The sequence below is a fragment of the Carettochelys insculpta genome, chromosome 4, assembly GCF_033958435.1.
Source record: "Carettochelys insculpta isolate YL-2023 chromosome 4, ASM3395843v1, whole genome shotgun sequence".
Taxonomy (NCBI): domain Eukaryota; kingdom Metazoa; phylum Chordata; order Testudines; family Carettochelyidae; genus Carettochelys; species Carettochelys insculpta.
The window spans coordinates 55,425,984-55,445,465 of NC_134140.1; the positions used below are offsets into that span (position 1 = coordinate 55,425,984).

At 43.1% G+C, this 19,482-nt stretch overlaps 1 protein-coding gene across 1 annotated transcript in view; it reads right to left on the reverse strand.

Annotated features, from left to right (window-relative positions):
* ASAH1 (N-acylsphingosine amidohydrolase 1) overlaps positions 1-3,073 on the reverse strand; it is a 29,042-nt gene extending 25,969 nt beyond the window's left edge. Inside the window, exon 1 of the mRNA XM_074992878.1 lies at positions 2,912-3,073. Within this exon, the coding sequence (XP_074848979.1) occupies positions 2,912-2,989 (78 nt within the window). The 5' untranslated portion in view covers positions 2,990-3,073. The remainder of the gene's footprint in view (positions 1-2,911) is intronic.
* Positions 3,074-19,482: the final 16,409 nt, after the last annotated feature.

A 19,482-nucleotide genomic window follows, 5' to 3' on the forward strand; every position in this document is an offset into this window, starting at 1 on the left:
ACATTTTTGAAAAGTACGATTCTCTTGTTCAACAAGACCTTGCGGTTATATCAAAAAGAGGCATGTATGAATTAGAGTTGGAATATGTAAGCCCATTCATACGCAATGTTCTAATAGTGTGCTCGATACAGTATGCTTAAAGGAGAACAATCAAAACGAGGAATTCTGCTTACAATGTATGCAGGACATACTTTTGTCTGAAGACGTGTAAAAGTGTCATTTCAGCATTTTGAAAAAGGACACAGTAATATTGACTTCTGAAACAAAACAAATTTTACTTAGCAGAAAGGCATAAAGGAAGCAACTGTTCTGTTGTAAATTACTGTGGATTAGGAGGAGAAATTCAAAATGGTCTCTTTGAAAACAAAGAGCTTCCTCTAACTATGCTGAAAGAGATTTTCAAAGTATTCTGTTGAAAGTCACCCGTATGTCTCCTAATCCCTTAGTCTCAGTAGTAGAAATTTGCAACAATCCTTAGGAATGTTAATGTATTTTTCCTTTTAAAAAATACACTACAAATAATTTGTTAAACTGCAAAACAATTTGTTCAAAAACTGAACATTTCATACAAATCATCTACTTCAAATAAAATCAGAATTTGGTATAAAGTAAACACTCCCCCCCAAAAAAAAAAACCAAAAAAACCCCAAACTTTGCAATCCCTTAATGGTTTAAAAGGAACTGCTCTTAAACCCGTATTTGTATAATGTTACAAATAATTAGCATGCATTCTTCTTGGTTTTTCCTTTAACATTTTTATGTTTGTATGTATTAATGACATATTTCACTAATAAATCTTTGCCAATTTAATCTTTCATACTAAAAGAAAAATGAAAAGTCAGAAATGTATATTAAACATAAGGGCTCTGTCTACACTAGCCCTTTCTTTCCTGCCTAAAACCAAATAGGAAGAAGGGTCTTTTAGAGTCGGAGTCCTTCCTTTCTAAAGGCCCTTCTCTACAAGGGTGGCACGTGATTTGAAAGCAGCGCTTTTGAGTCATAGGTGGCTGCCGTTATGCTAAAGAGGTGCTGCATATTCATGGAAATGCCTCATTAGCATCTTCCCAACTCACTCATTACCATGCTCCTTCCAAAAGGAAAGGGCTAGTGTAGACTTGCCAAGATGAAAACTCATCATTGCAAACATAAGGAAAACACCTGCCAGGACAGTAGTTTACTAAGCAATTAATATTTAATCCCAAATCTTAAATATTTACACAGGTGAGTTATGTTAGGCATTAGTAGTCTTGAGTTCAGGCTATTTGTGTGTGCAAAGTTAAGTTACTCAAACATTTGTAACATGGGACTTCAAGATCAAACTCTTCAAGACAGGGATTTAAATTTTTACTATTTGCACTGCTCCTAGAGCACTAAAGTTCCAATTCTGAACAAGATCTCTAGAAACCATTACCTAAAAATAACTCATCTTTAAGGATCAGAAATGTATACACCCAGTTCACTTCATCTACTACTGAAATTAAGTTACAGGTATCGAGAGGATTATTTCAGAGTTGTAAGCGGACTACAAAAGTTATAGGGCAGATGCATTTTGCCACTACAAAAGGCAGATTGTCTAAAACACCTTGGAGTCTCTCAAGTTTGGACAGATTTCTGCTTCTTTGGTTTCTGCCCAAATCTAAGTGTTTTTTCCCCCATGGAAGAAAATCCAAGCTTCAATTCAATAGTGTTCCTAGGACTCTAACTTCTGTGGAGATTTTAAAGGAGAAAGCTTGGGGTCTTACAAATAATGTTCTCCTACAAGCCAACATTATTTTCCTGTTTATTGTCTTGTATCTACTCTTCCTAACCAGGGAAGCTATCACATGTACATTTTGACATAAAAAATGGACTAATATATACTACTGGCAATGCCGATATGAGCTCATTTAATTTTTTTTGTCTATATCTTCTACAGATTCCAGAGCATAATCAAATTTTTTCCAACAGGGCTCTGAATGTGTAGATTGCTCTGCTTAAACAAAAGTTAACTACCCCAGTACGTCACCAGACAAAGTAAGCAACCCCAACCACCTCCTCCTTTACAGGATAAAGGTGCACTTTGCTAACAACTGTCACAAAGACTTGGGGCAAATAGTTAAGAGGAGAAGAACCTGTAACTGCAGCTGGAGGCAAAGCAGGCAGAAAAGCAGCTGATCTCACTACAGACTGGACAGTGCCACTTTCTGCACTGCAAAGCACCAAACATTTATGTCATTAACAACAGGGGCTACGCTTTACGGGCTTGGCCCCCATTGTTTATTCTATTTTTTTCCCCATTCATGGGCAGAATAAATTTTGTTATGCGCACCAAGGCATGTGTGATATACACCCCCACTAGAAACACGCCGCTGACTGGTGGTGGCTATAGGTGCCCCACTAATCAGCTAAGAGCACTTAACTCTCCCCCGGAAAGCCACCCAAACACTCAGCCGTTGGCCACCTCGGAGCCACTACCTAGGGAAGTGGCTTTGAGCACTCCCAGCCCCCAAAAGAGCAGGAGAGCAGCGGGCGGTCAGGGAAGCCTGCGAGGCTGGAAGATCAGGCTCTTCAACCTAGGGGAGTAACTTCAGGAGCCCCACACCAAGCACCTGCGCAAGTAAAACCAGCTTGACTCGCAGGCTCCTATCTCCTCTCACTCCTAAGCCAAGCGTGGGGGCCCACGAGCTTCTTCCTCCGCCCGCGGCCCAGCATCAAAGAGCGCCCGCGGCCCATACACAACTCGCCCAGCCCGGTGGGCCCAGCGGGGGAGGCGAGCGATGCAGACGGCACAGCCCCAGGGCCCCGCCGAGCCGCGCTTCCCCTGAGCACCTCGCACGCACACGACGCCCGGGAGACCTGCCCGCCCGGCAGAAATGACGCGGCCCTACCCCGCTCCCGGAGCCGCCGCCGCCGCCCCCCACCCGCCGCTCACCGGGTCAGTGCTCAGCACCGCGGCGGGGGTGGCAGCAGCAACAGCGAGCAGCAACAACGGCCAGCGCGAGAGACTCATCCTGACGGCTCCCCGCGCGCACTGAGGAAGCCCTGCCGGTAAGCGGGCGAGGACCGGCGACAAGCGCCGTCACGTGACACGGCCCACGCCCGGGAGCGCCACGTGACGGAGCCCCAGGAAAGTACCATCGGGCGGGGGAGGAATGTTCCACTGGGGGCGGAGGTCAGCTGCTGCGCAGTCTCCAAGCGCCGCACAGCAGTGCTCCCCCCCTCCATCCCGCTTGGTGTAGGCGGCGAGCGTGGCCGGGCTGGTAGTAGTTCAATCTACTCCAGGGACTTTAAGTCTTCCTGCAGCCGCCTGTCCCGGAGTCCGGCGCGGCCGCGGGCGGATCGGACAGATCCGGAGCCTGCCGGCTGTCTCCCGTCGGAAAGGCGCAGTTATTTGTTTGTGCCCGTTAGGTTTATGGAGATACCCATCTCAGAGAGCGGGAAGGGACCTGGGAAGGTCAGCCAGCCCAGGACCAAGCACCATCCCCTGAACTGCCCCCTGAAGGATTGAACTCGCAGGCTGTGGTTTAGGAGGCCAGTGCTCAAACCGCTGGGGTTTCACGTCCAGTTGCTCATATGTTTTCAGCTCTTGTTTGAATAGAAGTTTGCACTAGTTTTAACGGAGAGTTTACTACCTAATAGGAGTGTTACTGATTTATTATGATATTACTAGTCGGTCGGAACATGGGCGACAAGACCCGCCGAGCAGCAAGGAATGAGAGAGGAAATGAGGGTTATAAAAGCAGACCCAGACGCAAAAGCAAAGTATCTGATAGACGGATGGGGCAGAGGGTTACGCAGCGAACGTGCAAAGCCGGGTGTCAGGTGCCCGGCGCTCCACTCTGCAGGGGCCGCAACCTGCCGCTCCGGAGCCGCGTGCGGCTCTCTAAGAAGTCAGTTGCACCTCCGGGTGTTGCTGCGCTGACTCCTCTTGTGGGTCGCTGCCCTGCTGCACTGAAATAATGGATCTACATGTGAAAGGTTTAGCGGCTGGCAGGAGGGATCCCGCCTTTAAACTAATTAACGTTTAGTTCTATTGTTTCAGCATGAGAAAACAGGAAGCCGCCCAAGCTGCAGGTGGGGGAGGTGAACAGGAGAGCTGGAAGGAGGGGCAGCTGAATTTTTCCCTGCTGGAGCGGTGCAGCTGCGCTGCGAAGCGGGAGGAAGAGGCGGGAGCTGCAGAGGAGCAGGGGCAGAGTGTGGAGCTGTTTGAGGCAGGTTATTCCTTGGGATGGAGGCGGATTTGCAGGCCAAGGGGGGCAGGGTAGAGTCTGGAAATGGGGGGAGCACAGACGGTTGATGCGAACCAGGTGCAGCATTTTTCTTGTCCTCATTTGCTCTCCAATTCAGGGGTGAAAGTAACTTAAACTTTTCAACTGGTACAAATCATTGTGTCTGCGCTGTTCTTAAACCAGGGATTACAAAAGGTACAGTTTGACATTCTTTATTAAGGACTGTCTCATATTCACATGCATTGTAGCTCTTTATTAATTTTCTAACTTAATTGGAAAAAAATGACTGTTCTGACTATTCTGGCTGCAGACCCCTGTTCTGTGCTGTCAGCTTCGTCATCTCTAAAAATGAGGATCACCTGCGACACAGGAAAGTCATGAGTTACCCAGATGAATGAGTGAATAGACTTTGAGATTTGTGGTTGGAAGGAACACCAGCAAGAGATGATTTAAAGAAGTGGTATCTGAGGGGAATGCAGCTGTATAGTCTCACTGAATGAAGATTAGGGCTGAGAGAAACTGACCAGTACTGGCTTGCTGGTGGAACACCCTTGATGTTATGTTGTTAAGGATGTACTTAAGTCAGAATATTTTCATTGTACAGGTTTTACTTTTTCAATCACTGTGACCATGTTTGAATGATGCTTTGGCTGATTGTGTGTATTTCCCTCTCACCTTTGTATAGGGTGGACACAATACAGTGAAACCCCTCCCCTGCCCTAAGAGCAGCCTCTTCCCGCAATGGAGGTTAGAGATCCCCCTTTTCCCCACCCCCTTTCAGTGGGCCATACAAGACATCACAATCCAATATTTTTTTCCTGCATAGAGGAAGCAGGGAGAGAAGAAAGGGGCACTGGGTGGGATTCTGTGGCCACCAGCAGGGGAAGGGGTGAGGGGAGAGACTCTCTCCTTAGAGCGGTCGTGCACCCTTCTCTGGTACACATGAATGGCTGGGGGCAGGACAAACACCAATTCCCCCTCCTTGGGTTGTCTGTGCCCTGCGCATGTCTATTAAAACCCCCTTGCTCCTTGGGACTGGTATTTTGTCTTGCCCTCTGCCGGTCATGGATGCCAGAGAAGGGTGTGTGACCAGGCAGGCTGCACTTAGATGTTTTATTAGCATCTAGTTGCTAGTTTCAAAAAAAATTGGTTGGGCCCCTGGCTGTAGGTCTGATGTGGCTGCACTACTGACTAAACTTCTCTAGTTTGGCACTCTCTTCTGGCAACATCCACACTCGCACATAGATATCCACTTGTCATCGATGTAGCCAAGTTTCCTGTGGTCCCATAAAGTTTGTATCCAGCCACCAGTCCTGGCTTTCAGTGTTCTGTGCTGTTGTTTAGCTGTAATTTATCCCTAAATGTTTTCTTAGGGCCCAGTAAGTAACGGAAGTGTTGGTAATTCTGCTAGCCAATATTGACCTCCTGTGGTCCAGCAAATTCCCATGTCCAGCACCAGTCAGTTCCCAAGGGCGCCAGATGGGGAGGGGAAAAGGGAGAAGTTTGCAGGGCGAGCAGATTATTCCACAATTGTCCTCTACACAAGTTATTGCCCCTTCTTCAGAGGCATCTATTAGCTGCTGTCAGATGCAGACTACGGGACTGGGGTAAATAGCTCAGTAGTTTGACCTAGTATGGCAACGCCTGTTTTGCAATCTGTTTTACCTAAAAAAAAAAATGAGGGTTAAAAGAATGACTCGCAGCAGGCGGTCTGTGTACAGCATATCAGGAACAAGGCTGGATATAGCAGTATCTCAAAGTAATCATCATTAGTCAACATAATACTGAGTTTCTATTCTCAGACTATGTCTACATTGCAGGGATTTCCAGAAATAACTTATTTCAATGTTAGAATGTTGTTTCTGAAAAGAGTGTGCATGCTGCAATTTTGAAATTGAGTGTTTACACTACAGAGCCCAATTTTGAAATAAGCAATGATGAGATGCTTCCCTGGAGGTCAATTAAGCTGTAATTACCTCTGCTTAGTATTCACTGAGTCGGTTTCAGAATTGAAAGGGTGGAGGGGTTGGCAAAACTCCTTTGTTCAGGTGGAGTTACTATTTCAAGTAAAATGCCCTGTTATTCCAGTATCACAAGCTTTGCACTGTAGACGCAAGGGTTTTTTTTCCCCGAGAAGAAAGGGTTTTCCCACCTGCCTCCCCTGTGTAAACAAGCCGTTAGAGTTCACTGTGTAGTACATAAAGAGACCATGTATTTCAGAAAGAAATTGCTTGGAGTCATAGCAACATAGAATATTAGAACTGGAAGGGACCTTGAGAGGTCATTGAGTCCAGTTTCCTGCCCTCTCAGCAGGACCAAGCACCCTCAAGACCATCCCCAATAGGTGTCTGTCTAACCTGCCCCCACCCTTGACCAATGCTGCCTGGAGAATTATGGGCCTGGTGCTGCAGCAGCAGGGGTCACTGCCTCTCTCCCCCCAACACTCACCGCATGGGTCGTGGGAGCTGGAGCAGCTCTTTGCTCTTCCCTGTAGTTGTGCCCTACATCTCTGCAGTGGTGAGAAGCAGAGCATCCTGGCACTCTGCTTTGATCTGCTGTGGAGAAGCTCGGGGCAGCAGGGTGATAAGACGGTGTGGAGTGGAGCAGGCTGCCCAGCTCCCACTGCCCATGTGGTGAGGATGGGGAGAAGAGGCAATCCCTCCTGCCCCCAAAGCCCCTCATCTGCCCCATCTCTCTCAGAAACAAACAGTGCTCCTGCCCAGACATATTGCGCGTAGCAACTTGGTCCCAGAAGAGCCATCCCATCCGTAGGACAAGGGGCGGGCAGCCTCCCCAGGCCCATTGCTTTCATGGATCCTATGGCAGCTGCCTGAAACCCAGGCAAGTAGTTTCAGTAGCATTTCCTCAATCCTTTGTGCTGCTGTTTGTGTGAACTCCTGGAGGCTCCTTTTCTCGAGCTTCCAATAGGGTCTCAACATTTGTGAGAGTTCCATGTTTGGAACTCTCACAAATGTTGATTTTTCGTGAATATAGGGGTGCTGAGGGCCCCAGGGAAGCAGCCGCTCGGCTGCTCGCGAATAATTGAATTTTCAAACATTAAGTTGGCCAATCGTGAGACTCTACTGTACCAGGTCCGCTAAATCGAACCCAGCAAGTTCGACCAACAGCACATCAATCTTTCTATAAGTGTAGGTGTACCCCTAGTCATCTTTCCCTTTTCTCCAGTCTAGTCTGTGGGCTGTTTCCTGCCGACCTGGAGTATCTCAAAGGATGCTGTAAATTATGTCAGGTGGAGCACTTCCATAGTGACTATTCCACCAGTTGATGATTTATCTCAGGAAAATCCTTACCTGTCTCTCTAGGGCAATTTTCCAGCTGTTTTGCTCTGCATTAGCAGCACAGCACAGCTGAAAAAGGAGCCCAAAAATTGATTCATAATCTTTCTCTGTAGGATCTGGTCAGGCCTGCCAATGGGTGGTTGGAGGCAAAGAGCGCAGTTGGTCCTGGGCCCAGCATTTCATAGGGACTTGGAGCTCTGATTGCCATCGCTGCTACTTAGGCAGTGGTGGTGGCTGGAGCTCTGGGCCCCTTTCAAATGCTGTGGCAGCACTGCTGCATGGCTGTGAGGGTCTGTATGGTGGTGGTGGGGGCAGTGCTGGGGGCTGAATGCACTAGGCTACACTCCTTCTGCCCTTGGGGTGTGGAGCCAGCCCCACTCCCGACTTTGGTTCATGCTATGGTTTATCTTCTTTCAGTGGTGCCTCCTGCAAGCTTGTGTAGTAGGAAGTCGTGAAAGGTATGACCAATTGTGTTACTAAATCTAAGCAGGTATGATTTTATCTACAGAGGATGGAGTGCCTAAATATTTCAGATGGAGGGTTCCTGAGATTACAGCAGTCCTATCTTGGGCTGAAATAGTTCTTAACTTTTAGCGAAAAGGATACAGTTAGTAACAGCACAGCAGGACTGTAGGCAGTTAGGGAGGTTGCATGAACCTGACCAGTCAGGCCAGTCTATTTGTATTTAATGTGCTTTTGTTCTGTTTGTATCTACCTGTGAATAGTTTAATAAAATGGAATATAGTTGTCTGTAGTGCTGTGATTAATTTGGTCCAATAACTTTATGCGTAATACTTTCAGAAACGCTCTGTTCCAAGGCATTCAGGTCAAATAAGAATACTATAAAATGTAAGGTATGACAACTTCTTCAAATACATAGTTGGTGTGAAGTATTTTCCTTGTAAGTATCTGTATACAGGAGAGTTTGTGTAACTTGCCCAAATCTACACAGTAGACTAAGGGCAGAACCAGGATGAGAAGTGAGTGGCCCAATTATCTCACCAATTGTGCAGCTTCATGGCTGAATTCAGAAGCATATATTTTTTTTTTAAAAAATGAAAATCAAACAAAATATATTTTGTAGATGTTGCATCCCAACCACTGAGTCATTGTAGTAAGACTTGTGCATAAGAAGCAACATAAAGCTGACTGTTAAAAATGGGGTGCAGTTTTGCAAACCCTTTCTCATGTGACCAGTTCAAATGAGGGTGAGTCAGAGGAAGATTGCAGCTAAATCACAGGGCTGAGAACTAAGCAATCTGGGTTTCATTAGAGAGAATGATTACATTTTCTCTCTGTTTGGGAGGTCACATGAGGGTCTGCTTTTCCTGAGTGCTGAGTGTTGATTTCTACTGAAATTGGGATGGTTCAGCACCAGAGATCTCCTTAGGATTTATGGAGGGGATGGAGTGTGTGATGATTTTTTAGAGATGTGACTTTGTGATCTTCAGTAACACACTAATGAAATATTTTGAAAGTATATTTAAACTAAGGTTCTGTAGACTAACACAGTAGAAAGATTCAGAAACTGACAGTATGTACCTGGGGTTGGCAAGTGACAGTTAAATGGCTTCATTGCCACTTGAACGGCTCTTTAATAGGTTCAGCATTATGCATGCTTTTTCACTTTTAAGTTAACAACCTCTCTGGAGGGAGCAGAGCCACAGAATGGGGATAGGAAGAGGCTGATGGGGGGATGTTAAGATCCAGTGGTGTCCCATACAGCTGCATATTCTGTGACTGGGCAAGGATGTGTGTTGAGCACTTCCGTGAAGTCAGTTAATTTAGAACTAGATTGTGTCATCTTACTCCGCAAGTAACCTCGTTCAGGTTAATGGAATGTTCACAGAACAAGGCTCTTCTAAGCACCAAGATGAACCTGGCTGGCTGGCCTGCTTGCTCATTCATACATACATATATGTTGCTGCAGTGCCCAGGAGCCCTAGTTATGCACCAGAATTCTGTTATGTTAGGGCAGGGGTTGGCAACCAAAATAGCAAGATGAGCCATACTTTTTTTCCAAATGTGGTGATGATTCAAGAGCTGCAATAGATGTGAATATGAGACGGTCCATAAAAAATAAAGTTAAACCCTACTTTTGGTAGCCCCTATTTTAAGAACAGTGCACACACGATGAATTGTAACGCGATACATGTTTACTGCAGGACATAAACTTTTTGCATATTCTGTTTGCTCATGCTTCACATGGGTGTGTTTGTACTACTATCTTCCTGACTTCCACTCTTGAAACCCACTTTAATTATGCCAATTTCACTTCATGTTTAATTTCAGGGTTTTTTTTTCCTTAAAATGCCTGTTGCCTTTCACAGCAGCGGTGCTGCAAGTTTCCTTTTCAAAATCAAGAATTTATTAGCAACACAATCAAAACACAAATACAATATCCTATCCTGCAATGCACTGCACATATTAAAGGGGAAGTTAGCCGATGTTTCAAGATCACATATTGTTTGCTAATTAGATATGAGTTGATTGTTGGGCTTTTAGATGTTCCTCATTTCTCGAGAATAATCGTGAGGTTTTTTTTTACTTCGCAATTACAGTGTCATGAGCCACAAAGAAGTCCTTAAAAAGCTGCATGTGGCTCCAGAGTGACAGGTTGCAGACCCCTGTGTTGGGTGCTGTCCATACGAAAGGAAAAATGGTCTGTACTTCAAAGCAATAACAACATTTCCCTTTCTTACAAGGTGTGTTAGGAAGATTTTATTTTTTAATGTTTGTGAAGCTGAGTGAACTCCTTAGCATGTGGTGCTGTAGAAGAGCAAAACAGTATTATTATTCTGGACTGGCTGGAAGTTTCCATCAACTGTTTTTCAACAGAAAATTGGGGTGTTGAAATAATTTTTTTTGAGGGAAGTGTTTTCTTTAAGTGGAAAATCTAGACTTTTCATCTTCACCCCCAAAAGTTTAGATTTTCTTGGGGTTTTTTTGGACAACATATCTAAATTTTCGTTGTGACTACCCCTCCCAAATTTCCAATGAAGTCTTTTTAATCTGTTTGAAGTATCCAAGAAGAATGAAAAATAAAACAAAATATATTTTGAATGGAGATATATTCAGTGACTCTATTTAATAACTCTTTCAAAATCATACAGTAGTTTAAAGCAAAAGTAATAGTGGTAGGAATTTTTAAATGATTTTTTGAACCTGAAAGTGTCTCTTTATGGTAATACGGTATAGAATAATATAAAATAATACATTGAGAAAAACAGGTCTGAATTTCCAACTTTTGTGTGGATCATCTTAGCTGTAATGCTGCATTAGTGTACTTTTTTTTGTCCTTTTTCTCTTATATGATATTTGTTCACTGAACAGAAACTTGATGAACAGGTTCTAGCTGCTTGCTGTTGGCTTGTTTTAAAAGAGTGATACTTGACTGGTTTTCAGAGGGTAGGGCAATTTATAACACTAATCCACAATGGAACTTAAAAATATGTATTAAAAAGAGTAGCCTGACAGAAGAAATAATATTTATAATTTTTCTGTAAAAGTGAGGCTGCAACCCTAGGATTCTACCTTTTCTGTTAGGCCACCCTGAACAAACCTATGACACTACATTTAATTTTGTATGCATTTCTCTGTCTAATTGCTCGCCTGTTTGCTTAGTTATTTCTGAGAAGTTATGATAACAAAGAAGTTTAGTCTCCTGAAACTGTTGAAGTGGGAGATTGCTATTTGCTATTTTGCCTGCTCAAGAATGCAACAGGCAGGCAACTTACCCATGGGCGTGCAGTCCCAGAGCTAACAGAGATGTTGCATTAGACTTACCATGTTAGAAAGTTTGTCTGTTGTTTATGTATCACTATACATAGGTGATGTTTTGCAGTGCTGTAAATAACTCAGCAAACAGAAGATGAGGTTCAAATGCTTACGAGTTTATAATGAAAAAATACAAACTACCATTGTTTTAGTACTATGTGCTTTGTGCTAAAATATAGGCTATCTGCTGTACTACGAGTACAGTAACAACCCTGGTCCCTGGCACTGTGTGTGAATTTTAAGTATGTAGGCCTCCTGGAATGGGAGCATTTTCATTTAATTTCTTTTAATTTTTGAATACCCTTCTGTTTCTGGACACGTCACATAAGCTTAAGCGCACAGAAACAAGGTGTAAATTCTTTAATGTGATCATTTATGCAGTTATTCAAGTTATTTGAGTATTGAACTGTGCCACAAATAAAGCCTGGATAGTATGGGGATGAGGGAATGTGTTGGCAAATGCTAATGGGTTACTGTACTACATGGGAGGCACTGCCGAAGGCATAGTGTCAGAAGTGGATGAAGGAAACGATGTCTTAGATATCAGAGGGGTAGCCGTGTTAGTCTGGATCTGTAACAGCAACGAAGGGTCCTGTGGCACCTTATAGACTAACAGAAAAGTTTTGAGCATTAGCTTTCATGAGCAAAGACTCATTTCATCAGGTGCTGGTGATGTCTTCAGCAAATGTAGGGTGTGCAGCAGTGTGTAGGATGAAGTCAGTTGATATATGTAAAGAGGTGTAAAGTTGCATAAAGCTTTGCAGGTAATGTTGTAAAGTCAGCGTACAGATCTGAGAAACAGGAAATAGTGCTGCTGTAACTCTGTGGAGAGCTCATCACTTTGGGAGTGTCTTGTCATCAAAGGGCTCTGGAAGATTTTTTCAGTACCTAGCACACAATTAAATCTCCCTACACTAATTCCTTGGGTGGCTAGTTGTCTTTCTAGAAGGGTATAATTGTTTGAGTTGCAGGGAGGGGAGCATACCTTGAATGTGGCAGAACACTATTTTCATATTTACTGGTGCTGGATGCATTAGTTTATTCAAAGAAAAGCGACCAGCCAACTTAATCTTGTTAGTTTACAAGAGTATATTACACCATTTCCATGGGAATACTGACTTGCATTAAATGTCGATAAGAAAGAATAGCTGAACCTCTGGTTCCCAGTTTTCAGGTATGCAGTTAATACACATAACTTTGTAACATGTGGGATAAGAATGTATTGCTTTTTTTCTTGTATTTCTGCACTACAACTTCCCCTCAAACTCACGTGCAGTGGGACAAATTCTTTCATGGCAAAATTCCTTTGGAAAAAAATTGTGTACTATACAAATTGGGGGTTTCTTTTGTCACTTATGTTGCTTCCACAGTAGACTAATATCTACTATTTGAGCTATGTAATAACAAAATATTAAAAGATAACTGTGTATTGAAAACTTTAACGCCCTCAGAACATATCATTAGAGCTCCATACTTACTGTAGTTGGTTACAACCAGTGCTTTTTTTGTGCCAGTACTTACTAAGTACTGGTACCTGGGCAGCCCCAGCACTGATTACAGCTGTGCATATTTATTACCTTTCATTAGACCTCAGGGTTTTTTTTTTTAATAAGGAGTAAAGGGTCATACATAACCAGATCAGGACAGGAGTAATCAGAGTTCTTCTTCAGGTCCAATATTCAGTCAATGTTCAGTTCAGACAGGTTGGTATCTCTCACATCTGTCCTGTCAGTAAATCAGTAGAGTTCTAAATGTTTTGGAAGAGGATAAGATTTATGTTGGAAATTATTGGATTGTCTCCCTACAGTGGTTGGTATGAGGGAACTGAGGCTGTGGCCACATTTGGCCAAAACTTCGAAATGGCCATGCAAATGGCCATTTTGAAGATTACTAATGAGGTGCTGAATTGAATATTCAGCACCTCGTTAGCATTAGGATGCTTCCAGCTGCAGCACTTTGAAAGTGCCACTTTTGAAAGCGTGCGGCTTGGCGTGGCTACACAGGGGTCCTTTCCAAATCCCCTTATTCCTCTCAGTGGAGGGGAATAAGGGGATTTCGAAAGGAGCGGGTTCCTTTCGAAAAGGACCCCCGTGTAGCTGCGCTGTGCCGTGCGCTTTTGAAAGCGGTGCTTTCGAAGTGCCGTAGCCAGAAGCATCCTAATGCTAATGAGGCATTGAATATTCAGTTCAGTACCTCCATTAGTAATCTTCGAAATGGCCATTTGCATGGCCATTTCGAAGTTTTGGCCAAGTGTGGCCACAGTCTGAGAGAGGGCAATCTCATGAGGAGGCATCTGACACATGAATGGCTCTGATGGATGCTACTAAAAAGATTAAGATTTCACATAGACACATGCATTGAAAATTTTAACTTTGTCATTAAATGACACAGGCTTGAGCAATAGAATGGTGTTCTTTTATAGTCTGACTACAAACCACCTTAAAATAGGAACTTAAGCTTTTCTTTAAAATGTTTTCCAACAATTGCCAACTTTTTGATAATTCTTTACTTCTCAGTCTTTTGTTTGGCTGCCTTTGATGGATTTATATTTGACGATTGAGAAATATTGGTAGTAATGTCAGGCACACTGTAAATGGCTATTTGGTCTTTATTTCCACATTTTTAAACAGACCATGTATCCCGAGAGTTTGTTACTCATGCAGGGGTTGGCATAGCTAAGATTAAGTAAATCAGAGATCTCATTGTTGGGTAAGCTTTATATAAAATGTGGTGTGAACACACAAACACCGTTTATCCACAAATTACATAAGCATCTTTAATGGGGTGTTATCTCTGTAACATACCAATGCATACTCTGCCTCTAAGGGTTCAGCAGCAGTATGTGATTAGTGTCACTGCTTGACTATGGAGAAACTTTAAACTTCAGAGTGCCGGCATGTGTGTAGCCCCAGGCACTTTGAACGGCACTTTGAAGTCCCTTTACTTCTCAAAATTTTGGGGAGTAATGGGATTTCGAAGTAGCCCACAGCTACACGCATGCTGGCACTTCGAAGTTGCCGTGGGGAAGAATTAGCCTCATGAAGTGCTGCGTATTCACCACAGCACTTCATTAGTAATCTTCTGTCACCCTGATTAACATGCCCCCTTCAAAGTTGGGGGCTAGTGTAGACAAGCCCTTTGACAGGTGATCCTGACTGGTTTGGCTGGCAGGCTGTCAAGTGCAGGCACTTGGGCTCCACTTCCCCCACTACTGTGCTTCTGCCTTGGACCTGCCCCCTGGAGCCTTCTGATTGTTTGCTGGTGGCTATTTCTATGTTTGACCATATTCAGCATAAAAGAGCAGCATGCATCTCTGTCACTCACATGCAAACACACTTGGGGACTGTGTCTACACGGGTGCAAATCTTTGAAATAGCCATATTTCGAAGATTACTAATGAGATGCTGAAGTGAATATTCAGTGCCTCATTAGCATTAAGACACTTCCGGCTGCGGCGCTTCGAAAGCCCTGCTTTCGAAAGTGCGTGGCTCGGCACAGCTACATGGGGGTCCTTTTCGAAAGGACCCGCCCCTTTTGAAATCGCCTTATTCCGATCAGTGATTGGGATAATAGGATTTCAAAAGGTGCGAGATACTTTCAAAAAGGACCCCAGTGTAGCTGTACGGAGCCACGTGCTTTCGAAGTGCCGCAGCCGGAAGCGTCCTAATGCTAATGAGGCGCTGAATGTTCAGTTCAGCGCCTGATTAGTAATCTTCAAAATGGCCATTAGCATGAGATGCCAAATATGCATATTTATGCCTCATTTGCATTTTCAATTTACCTCATTTACATACCTCTTTCAAAAAAGGAATGCAAGTGTAGATGCACCCTCTGTTTTACACTCATCTCCTGACCCAGTACACACTTGTGTTGTTGTAGTTACTTTTGCTTCTTTCAAAGTGTTTTTTTAATGTTTTTGACTAGTCTGTGGATTTCATAATTATTTCTCTTTTATGCTTAAATGTAATTCTTTAGTAGTAGGTTCCAAAATACCTAACCTGCCGTGGCTGGAGTAATTTATCACTATGGTAATTTTCAAAAATAGATTTACATAGGTTTTTGGTTTCCACTGGTGGTGCACATCTGCATATTATCTCAATAACAAAATACATAATAAAATTCATTCCACGCATGGATGAAAAAATTACAGAGAACCCAGACAAGGAGTCTCCTGAAATAAGGGTCAATTTCTTAGTGGCTTCTGAAGCCACATAAGGAGATCAGCCGCTGGAGCCCACAGCTGCCACCACACACTCCTGTTACTGGGGGTGGGGCACAGATGGGTGTGGTCTGCCCACGTATATGCCCCACTTCTGGTGGGAAGGGCACGTGGTGGCTCCAGTGGCAGTCTAGGCTGTGGTGGAAGGTTCAGTGGTTGGAAGTGGCAGCTCCGGTAAGTCAGTTTTTTTTATTGGGGGAGCTGGCAGACATCCATTGTTTTTTTATTGGGGGAGCTGGCAGACAATGGGGGAGCTGGCAGACATCCATTGTTCCCAAAGTCCGCTAAATCAGGGTCCATAAAATTGAGCATTTACTGTAAGCATTTTTTCAGTATTAGTGTGGTATGACTTTTTAGTGTTTTTGTCTGGTTTTTAAACAAGTAATTTTTAAGTGAAGTGAAATTTGGGGTACACAATACAAATCAGACTCCTGCCTGCCTGCTCTACAGTAAGACTATGGCTAGATTACCATGGTTTGTTGACAGAAGTCTTTGATATCTTCCAACAAAACTTCTGTTGAAAGATCGCGGCCAATCCACTCTGTTGACAGAGAGGGGCCGGACTGCTTGGCCACCCTATAGGCAAAACAGCCAACCGGAAGCACAGCAGACAGGTGGCCTGCCCCAGAACCTCCACACTGACTTTCTGTCAACAGATCTCTTTCGACAGAGGCGTTGTTCTTCGTGAGGAGCAGGGTACAACTGTTGACTTACTGTCAACAGAACACCTTGGGAATCTGGACAATCAATGAGTTTTGTCAGCAAAATGCCAGTTTTGTCAACAAACCCTCTAGTTTAGACGTATCCTAACTGTGAAAATACTTTAGGATGCATACCGAAAGAACGTAATGTCATTACATCAAACCACAGTAGCCCTTACTTGGAATATTATTTTCAGTTTTAATTACCCTCCCTCAAAATAGCGTGGCACAAATAGAAATTCTGACTTGGGTGACAAATATGACAACATCATGACGAGATTTTGTAGGGGGAAGACTTGAAAAGACCATAATTACTTCATTTAGAGAGGAGGTAAATGAATACATAAAATAAATATGCATATAAGTAAATAGCACAGAAAAATTAAAATTGATTCTCCTATTTATCCTTTTTCACTATTCAGAAAGAAGTGAAATTGGAAAGCAATAAATATAAAACTGATAGAAGCAAATACTAAAAAACCAAAACAAAGGGAAAAAACCCACCCCACAATATAACTTATGAAAGATTAATTCTTAAAGAATACTGAAGTTGCCAAGCTTAATAGTATTTAGAAAAGGATTAGACACAAGATGGGTGAGAGGATCATTTATTAGACATAATTCCATGGAGGAGCGAGACAAGCTTTTGGGCGTACATGGAGTTTGTCTTCAGGTCACTGCACAGCAAAATGGATTAGACATGTATATAGTTCAAGAGAAAATCCAGTTACCTAATTAGAATTATATTTAGGAAGGGCTAAACCCCCTCAGACTTCAAGGCATAAGTAATAGAGATAAAGAAGAAACTTTTCTGAAAGTTGGGGTAGGCTACAGTTGTCTCCTGTGAGGTTTCTATCGCTTATTTTTGATGATACCATCAGATACAGGATACTGAATGAGATGGATAAATGTGATAGCAATTTCTCTTCTGATTAATTTAGCATACTAATAGTGATTCTTACAGTTGGGCATAGTTAAAGTGTAAGATGGCCATAGTAGGTCAGACCAAAGGTCCATCTAGCCCAATACCAGATATCCCAGAGGGAATGAGCAGAACAGGTAATTATCACAAGTGATCCATTCTCAGCTTCTAATAAAGACTAGGGATACCATCCCTGCCCATCCTGACTAATGGCCATTGATAGACCTATCCTCCATGAATTTATCTAGCTTTTTTTAAAACCCTGTTATAGTCTTGGCCTCCACAACATCCTCTGACAAGGAGTTCCACAGATTGGCTGTGTCCACCCTTGGCCAAAATTTTGAAATGGCTATGCTAATGGCCAAATTGGAGAATACTAATGAGGCACTGAAATGAATATTCAGCACCTTATTAGCATGCTGCTAGCCGCAGCACTTTGAAAGTGCCACAATTCGCTTGTGCATGGCTCGGCTACATGGAGGTCCTTTTCGAAAGGACCCCACAAACATCAAAATCCCCTTATTCCTCTAGCTGAAATGAATATTCAGTACCTCATTAGTATTCTCCGATTTGGCCATTAGCATGGCCATTTTGAAATTTTGGCCAAGTGTGGCTACAGCCATTGACTGTACGTTGTTTGAAGGAACACGTTTATGTTAAACCAGCTACTTATTAATTTCATTTGGTAAATTATAGTTGTTGTGTTATGGGGAGCAAATCTCTTATTTGCTTTTTCAGCACCAGTCATGATTTTATAGACCTCTATCATATTTCCCGTAGTTGTCTCTTTTCCAAGCTGAAAAGTCCCAGTCTTATTGTGTCCTCATACAGCAACTGTTCCATACGCCTAATAATTTTTGCCGCCCTTTTCTGAACTTTTTCCAGTGCCAATGGGTGGGACCGCATCTGCATGCAGTACTGAAGATGTGGGTGTACCATGGATTTATAGTGGCAATAAGGCATTCTCTGCCTTATTTTCTGTCCCTCTCTTAATGATTTCCAACATCGTTTGCTTTTTTGACTGGCACTGCACACTGAGTGAATGTTTTCAGAGAACTGTCCATAATGACCTGAAGGTCTCACTTGACTGGTAACAGTTGTACATACAGTTGGGATTGTGTTTTGCAATATGCATTGGTTTATGTGTATCAATGCTGAAACTCATCTGACCAGTCACCTAGTTTTATGAGATCTATTTGAAACTCACCTTAGCTTGCTTTGGACTTACCAGCAGTTTTGTATCATCTGTAAATTTTGCCAGCTCACTGTTTATTCCTTTCTTGGTATCACTTATGAATTTGTTATATAGGATAGGTCCTGGGACAGACCCCTTGGGGATACCACTAGCCACTTCTCTCCATTATGAGAATGGCCCTTTTATTCCTACCCTTTGTTTCCTCCCTTTTAACCAGTTATCAGTCCATGAGAAGACCTTCCCTCTTACCCCATGACATCCAAAAAACTCACATCATTTTACTTTCCCTTATCACATAAAAAGCTACTTGATTATGTACTGCATCAGGAATCGGACTGGTGCTTGGGAAAGTTTACTGGTTCTGTCCTAACTGAGCACCTTGATTCTTGACTCTGCCATGTGATTTTAATGCCAGAAACGTAGTGGTCTGTTAAGATCAGTTTTTACATTCAACAGCTATTCTTCATTTCTCCATATACTCACTTTATGCTACATCTACACTAGAGTTTTGTCAACAAAACCCACATTTTAATCAACAAAACTCAGAACGTCCATATTACAGATGCCTTCTGTCAACAGTAAATTGACAGAATATGGCACTTCTGTTGACAGCATTCTGCCTTTTCCCCAGGAGGCAGAATGCCTTTCTTGACAGAAAGCCAGTGTAGACACACCAGGGGGCCCTCTCTTAACTGCTAGGGCTTCTGGGACACCAGGTAGCCCTGTTTGCTGTGGTTTTTATTGGCTGTTCTGTTGAGAGAGTGGTTGGGCAGTCTGGCTGCTCTTCTGTTGACAGAGTTGATTGACAGAGTGATCTGCTTTCGTGTCTGGCCACAATGTGTGGACAGAAGTTTTGTTGGAAGATATCTTCTAACAAACTTCTGTTGATAGATTGTTGTAGTGTAGATATTGCCTTAATGGTTACAGACTTGTTGTTCTCTATGAAGGTTAAAAACCATTCTGTGCACAGCTGCTACAAGTCAGGATAGCTCCACTAACATCAAGCTGGGACTTCAGTCTCATATGTTCAGATACATTAGTTTGATAAAATATTTATTTATTGAATGAAAGTACAATTTGAGGGCAATTTTATAGTTCAGTTTTGTATTCAGTTCTTCTTTTGATTACTAATCGTGACCTCACATCACTGAGTTGCTTTTC